General features: G+C 40.8%; 1 protein-coding gene across 4 annotated transcripts in view; it reads right to left on the bottom strand.

The window, feature by feature from the left end:
• Window positions 1-678: 678 nt before the first annotated feature.
• The window catches only part of WASF3 (WASP family member 3), a 127,192-nt gene continuing 120,451 nt past the window's right edge, over window positions 679-7,419 (bottom strand). For all 4 annotated transcript variants that reach the window (XM_058547887.1, XM_058547884.1, XM_058547885.1 and 1 more), the window contains 2 exons: window positions 5,959-6,326; window positions 679-3,523 (listed from right to left, as the gene is read on the bottom strand). In XM_058547887.1, coding sequence (XP_058403870.1) covers window positions 3,366-3,523; window positions 5,959-6,326 — 526 coding nt within the window. In that variant the 3' untranslated portion in view covers window positions 679-3,365. The remainder of the gene's footprint in view (window positions 3,524-5,958; window positions 6,327-7,419) is intronic.

Below are 7,419 nucleotides of genomic sequence, written 5' to 3'. Positions count from 1 at the left end.
CTTTTTCTTTCTAACTATACTAGTGTTTCCCTGAGTCACTCACAGAATCTAATCTGAACTCTTGGTTACACAAAGATTATGTAGAAATTTAAGTGGAAATCACAGTAGTATCTTTTGTTATCTAATAATGAAATTAAATTTAATTAAAAACCCCACCCACCCAAATCCCAACTTCTCTCCTCCAAAAAAGGTTAAACATACAATACTGTTATAAATAAGCAAAACCTTTTAGGGTTAAAAGTGTAATTTTATTTAGATGTTACTTGTACATAATCTATACTAAGATATACAAACAGATAAAAATTGCTTAACAGGAGTTTTTTTTTTTTAATACCACTTTAAATTCAATTTACAACAGCATTGGTAATACTCCAAGATGACAGATACTCTGATTTATAAAACAAAAATTACTTGCTACTCTGGCTGATACATTCCCACTAGTCTTGAATGGATTAAAATGTATCATGTATTTCAGTTGCAAATTATTACAAAATGTTTACAACCTAGCCACTTGGTGCTCAGAAAAGATATTGAGATTCTAAAAATTTACTGAAATGAAAGTGTTAACTCTCTAACAGTATACTTACTAAACAGAAACATAAGTGCACCAAAACTTATGGTTTGGGGCTAACAACAGGAAATCATGTGCCTTTTGCTCAACCACATCACACCTGTGCAGCTAGTGTGTGGTGCTGAGCGATCTTCTCACCCCCTCTGCCTAAATCTACAATATGAGAAAAAAGCTTATAAGAAATTAAACTCAAATACACGGGGGGAAAACACTGGGGACAATTTAAAATAACCTTACAATATATAACTACTTTAAAATGTAAAATTCATAGATATGAAATACATTTTTAAAAGTTTTTCTCCATTTGTTTTGGTAAATACTTTTTGAAAATGAAAACTGAAAATTCAAAATCTTCACTTTTTCCTTTTCATGTAATACCATATTAGAAAAAGTTTGGATTTAAATTTTAGAATAAACCAAACTTGCTGAGAAAAATACTGCAAAAATAATCTAAACTGGATTTTAGTCCTTTTCCATTCTTTTAACGGCTATATAACATATCAGGGCAAAAGCTTTTTCACTAGTCAGAAAATCAAGCTGAAAATAACTTGTTGATTAAGCTTTAGGAAGACAACTAATAATTAATGGGCTTATGAATATTTATGAATAAAGTGCCACTAATTTTATTGTAATAGATATACATAGAAGAAATTCGGACATGGATAGTAGCTTTATGTGTTCTCTCCATCCTGAGAAGAGACGGGACATAAAAACAAAGAAGCATTACCGAAAACAAGTTCTAGAATTATACAGGGAACTCCTAATTCAAAATAACAATAAAGACAAAATATTGTAATAAAGACAAAGTAAGACTAAAATGGTAAAAGTCCCAAGAATAACGCCAACAGAGTAGGCCTCTACATGGAGGGGAAAAAGAGGAGAGAAGTTAAAGAGAGAAATTTAAAAGTTCATTAATAACTATTACTTATATTCAATAAAATTATGGTGACAGCCAAATGGTGACTAGCTCCAAGAAGAGAAACTCCAGAGGCTGCGCCCAAACTGCTCGTCCAGCAGAGGAGACTGTTAACCTGGTATAAGCATGGTCTTGGAAAGGGGACACAGATATCAGGCTTCTCAGAGTTTCAAAATCTATGTGACTAAAACCCAGCGTACAGGCTTGACACGATGACCACCCACAAATCCACCACGTGTCCACTCGGGGATGCACAGACGAGATCTGGGGGGCGGGCTGATTCCCTCAGGGGAACTCACTGACAAAAACCCACGAGTCACCGTCCTGTTCACATCCCTCCATCAACCCAAAGAACGGTCTCTAGCAAAAGATTCCTTTGTCACAACTAATAACTGCAATCCGTTTGCAATGCTGTAGGTAGGTAGGAATTCCTTAGTTAGTAAAGTGTCTTAGTGTATTTGTGAAATCACAGCTATAATCAAAGCCTGGAGCATTTATTTACTCTAAACAAGCAGTTATCCTTCATCTGGAATTACAAAATATAAGCTCTCGTTCACAGGTTTCCTGACGGTTTGCATTCACCAGGAAAAGAAAGCCTCTGAGACTCATATTCCTGGGAGGAGAAATGACAGGAAGGGCAAAGGTAGAAGGGAAGTGAGACACTACGGCTACAAGTCTAATCTAATCTGAGGTACTTCTTAAAATTCAATGTGCCAATAACACAAGAAGAGAACGTGTGCTTCTTGGTGACAGCTAAGGCCCTACTGGTGTGACTGACCCCTAATCTGGCCACAGCACCAGGAAATGCGAACAGCTGTCAATTCTACTTTCACCTAAGTCTAAGCTTTTAAAATTCCAAGTGGAGCGAGGTACCCGGTGAAGAGGTACCCTGTGAAGCACTCTGTGTAGCACGCTGAGGCACTAAGGACTCTAGCTGGCCTCGCTCGGGACAGGGCTCCCGCAGTATAAAAGGGGCAGGTCTCCTGTGCACCCAGGACTGACACTCAGCAGCTCTGCCCAATGCGGCTCTGCAGCCCTGACCACTTGTGTCTGTGGTGGCTGGTGCCCACGCTGAAGGGCTGTCAAATGTTTGAGTGTCATCCCCAGTGGCCTCTGAAGGAAAAAGAACCCTGTTCTTCATTTTTATTACAATTGAGCTGCTGAAACCTCTTACAAACATCATCAACAAGCATGGACTACGTGAACGCCCACAGGGCATCCTGCCTGAAAAGGGCCCTTCCAATTTCACATTTTACAAGAGCGTGCGAAGAAAATGAAATTATTCAACAGAACTTTCAAATTCACACAGAGGCTACCAAGCCAAGAAACTGAAAGCAGAAACATTTGATTCTCCCTACTCGTTAAGCCTTTCCCTCTAGAACCAACTTCTTCTGAAACACATTTAAAAAAAAAGTTGAAATAATATCACTTACTGATTGGAAGACATCACTTGAACACAGTCATTAACCTTGCAGAGACCTAACACCAGGCAGCTTCACAAACACACAGCAAGTCTGCAGAATTATAATGATCAGTAACAGTAAACCCAAACTGCACTAAATACTGTCATGGCCAAGAAAAAGGAAGCAGAGCGCTGTTTTCAGGACAATGCAGTAGTTACAGCATATTTCCTCATGTGCAGTATGAGTTGCTATGTTTAGTGGCACTTAAGTATTACACAGTAAATACTGAAAAAACCCAGGATTTTTGGATGTGCAAAAGCAATATCACATTATTAATACAAAAGTTGCTAAGCTACAGGATTATAATATCACTAAGTGGGCGTTGAGACCACTTAAAATTTTCAATACACTTCCAATACATGGTCTCCTTGTTGGCCACCAGCCTTGTCACCGAGCCGTTCACCTGCACACTGCCTCAGTCGGACCAGTCGTTCTCATCAAACTCCGAGTCGTCGTCAGAATCACTGTACTCCACGGCAATGCGCCTGGACAGGATCGTGGCCACGTCATTGCCGACCGGCTCACGCTTGGCCTCCTGCTCACGCTGCTCCTGCACCTTCTTCAGCTGAATTCCTAAAGACACAACACACTGTTGAGAACTAAACCCCTTTGCTTGCTCCAAATAAAAGAAAAACAAACTTGTAAGTCTATTTGACCTTTTTCCCCCTACCAACACTAAGGATAAAAAGTTTTGGAAATTTGAGGGGAAAAAAGCTTGGGAAATAGAAGTTTCATGACCCCAAAAAAAAAAAAAGACTGTACACTCAAAGTCGTAACTTTTTTATAGCAAAATAATGTGTTGAAATGTAAAAAAGTATAATTTCAACACACATGAACACCATTAAAGAAAATTCTAGAGCTGCACTATCCAATATGGTAGCCACTAGCCACATGTGGCTTTTTGTTGTTGTTTTTTGGTGAGGAAGATTAACCCTGAGCTAACATCTGATACCAATCTTCCTCTTTTTGCTGAGGAAGATTGGCCCTGGGCTAACACCCACACCCATCTGCCTCTACTTTATATGTGGGACGCCACCACAGCATGGCTTGACAAGCGGTGCATCGGTGCACGCCCAGGATCCTGCGAACCCGGGGCCGCCACAGCTGAGCGCATGCACTTAACCACTGTGCCACCAGGCTAGCCTCCACGTGTGGCTATTTAAAGGTAAGTTTATTGTGGCTAGTGGCTACCATACTAGACTGTGCAAACACAGAACATTTCTACCATTACAGAACATTTTCCTGGACAGCGCTGTAATCCAAAGGCTTGGAAAGCAGTGTTCTACACCTATAGCTCTTGACTAACCTGGGGAGGTAACTGAGAAACCTTTGTTTCAAAAATTATTGTTTAAATGAATATAAAATATAATTATCTACTCTCTTGCTTAATAAGTAACAAAATGGGATATCTATGATTTAATGTATTAATTAACTTTTTCTTTTGAAATAATTTCAGATTTATAGAATAGCTGTAAGACTAGCAGAAAAACATTCCCATATACCCTACACCCAGATTCCCCAACTGGCAACACGTGACCACATTTGTTGTGGCAATCTTTCTCTATCATTCTCATTTATACACACACACATACTTTTTTCTTGGCCATTTGAGAATAAGTGGCATATAACGTCCCTTTGCCCCTAAAATACTTCATGTGTAATTCCTAAAAAAAACAATGATCAAGATCAGACTATTAGCATAGATACAATCTATTAGCATAGATTCAATAATACCATCTATTCTACAAATTTTATTTAAATTTTGCCAATAGACCTAATATAGCAAATGAAAAAAGTCTTCCACCAGGTTCGGGATCCAATGCAGGATCGCCCATTACATTAGCTGTCACTTTTCATTAACGTCCTTTAATCTGGGCATTTCTTCAGTCCTTGTGTTTTACGATCTTCACATTTTTGAAGAACACAGGCAGCTCTTCTGTAGAATGCCCCTGGATTTGGGTTTGTCAGCGGTTTTTTCATGATTAGATCCAGGTTATGTATCGTTCTTATTGGACAGGGCTTACAGGCGTGAAAAAGCAAAAATACTGTGCTACTATGACCCTAAATTCCTTATTGATCGGGTAATATAACTCTGGGACTTTTTATCTCATCAAAATCAAAGTGTGTCAATGACGTTCAAGATACATGGAGAGCCCTGGGATCTGTGGGAGGGCGTGTGCGCCACACTCAGGCACCCACACTCAGGGTGCTGGGGCGAAGGCAGAGGCAGTCCCGTCCTGGCTGCCCTGTAAAGGACGTCACTGCTGCTCAGCCAGGCTCCCTCCTCAGTCATCTCCAGGCAGAAACGACTGTGACCACGAGACGTGCAGCCCCCACCACATGAGGAGCTCCTGGAATATTTCCACATCCTGATGGTGCCCCTCAGCCACCATGAACTATGCTGTGGGGCAAAGAACAGATGGTGTGGAAGACACGTTTCATGTGGGGCTGAGGGGAGGCCCAGGTGGGTGAGGGCTGGGCTCCCCCACCCTGATTTGACCAGAGATGCTCTACTTCTGTGTGTTTCATGTTCTGGGGTTCAGTGCAGGACTTTCATCTGACAAAAGAGATCTGTTGTTAAATAAATGTTGAAAAACTACTGGCTTAGCACATCAGCTAAAAATATGCAAAGTCTAGGACATATGCTAGATTTTTTTGAAAAACTAGATCATTGATATGAGCTCATTTTCTTTCATTTATACTTTTACCCTTAGAGTAGAATGCAGAGAAAAGATCCAATTAATTAATGATCATTTTTATTATCCATTTCTAGTCAAGTCAAGCTTTCTTGAATTCTCAATTCTTTATCATTATATATTCACCTTGCACTGGCAAAAACATGTCTATTATTTAAAAAAAAATAAATAAAACAAGGCTCCTTTAACTTTATTCTAAAAAATAATTTAGCATAGAGAGTAGTTATTTGAAGAAGACTAGGATGCAGCTGGTTGGAGACACAAAAACATCTCTCTAAGAGGAAGACAGTGTATTTGGGGTGCTCCACTTACCCATTCGGATAGCAGCAAGAAGATCACTTCGAGCATCACTTATTGGTGGTTGTGCAGTTTCTTGTCGCTTTGCCTCAGCTACTGGGGGGCCATGCATGGGGGAGGAAGAGAGAGAAGAGCCTGCGCCAGGCGGGCCTGGTGGGGGAGGTGGGGGGCCCGGAGGAGGCGGGGCTGTGACTAGGAGCCCAGAGGAGGGAGGGTGAGGAGGAGCCGTGTAGGAGGAGCCCACAGACGCCGGGAAGGAGGGCTGCATGGGAATCTGGAGAGGACTGACGAAAGCAGTTTGTGCTGAAGGAATCATAGGAGGAGGTGGTGGAGGAGGCGGCCCTGAGGGGTTGTAATATTCAATTATCTGTGCTGGGAGCATCCTAAAAAGGAGATGAAACACGTAGAGTCATTAAAGCAGCAACAGAGGTCACATCCTCTGAGGTGCTCATATGCCTAATAGCAAGGCCTCCCCCAAACACAATACATATTGTCATTTGAATTTAAACCATTGCAGGATGCAAAGCTCCACACTGCGTCAGTTATCTTCACAGGTCTAGTTTACTCTCTATGATGGAATTCAAGATCATCTACTGGAATATGCCAAAAAGATAACCACTCAAAAAGTCATTTTCTGCGGAATGCTGGAATAAAATAGTTGAGGGCAGAGTTTAAGAAAAGCAACACAAACGCACCCTTTATACCAGGCATCTCAGAAGTGGGTGACTCACAAACTTGTCTTACAAGAGCTCTGTGGTCAATCAGATTTGGAGATTTCTGTATTTTATATTCCATCCCATGGAAATTCCCCTACCCCACAATGCCAATTACAATACAAAATGTTTTAAAAAGTCCTACAGCCAAGAAATCTGCTGTATTCTATTTAGCCAAAGGTTCTCCAAACCAACTGGACCACAGATCCTGACTGCCTTTGCCTGACACTTAGTCACAGCCTCAGAACCCTCTTGGGAATTCTGACTTAATAGCCAGGACTCTGTGGTCAGGGAGAACACCACTGAAAGCTGAGGGACATACATTTAGAAAGTGAAACATGACACTCTGGATTAAAGAATACACATGTTAATGGAAACACATATTCAACCTTCCTGGGCACTGACTTTGAGGGGACTAACTCTTTAAAGATTAGGGTTAAAGCCAAAAATGAGAGAGCTAAGGACAGCCTATCAATATACAGGTGGGTGCTTAAATTAATAAACATTCAAACATGAAGGTCTTTTTTAGTTGTTTGACTTCTACCCAAACAACAGAAAACAAGATGGCCTGGTGGCAGAATGACCTCTGGGCACCAAGAGACCAGGAAAGGAGATTATCTGGCCAAGCATAATAAGTGATGCACGGGATGCTGTGTTTTAGTTTTCTCATTTGATACGAATTCTCTGTGGTTCACCCAGGATATGTAGAGAAACTTGAGGATGTGGGAGAGGTTCACAAAACTGGCATTTCATCCTTTATTAA

This window comes from Diceros bicornis, chromosome 9 (genome assembly GCF_020826845.1).
Source record: "Diceros bicornis minor isolate mBicDic1 chromosome 9, mDicBic1.mat.cur, whole genome shotgun sequence".
NCBI lineage: Eukaryota > Metazoa > Chordata > Mammalia > Perissodactyla > Rhinocerotidae > Diceros > Diceros bicornis.
This window is presented reverse-complemented; position numbering and strand designations above follow the sequence as displayed.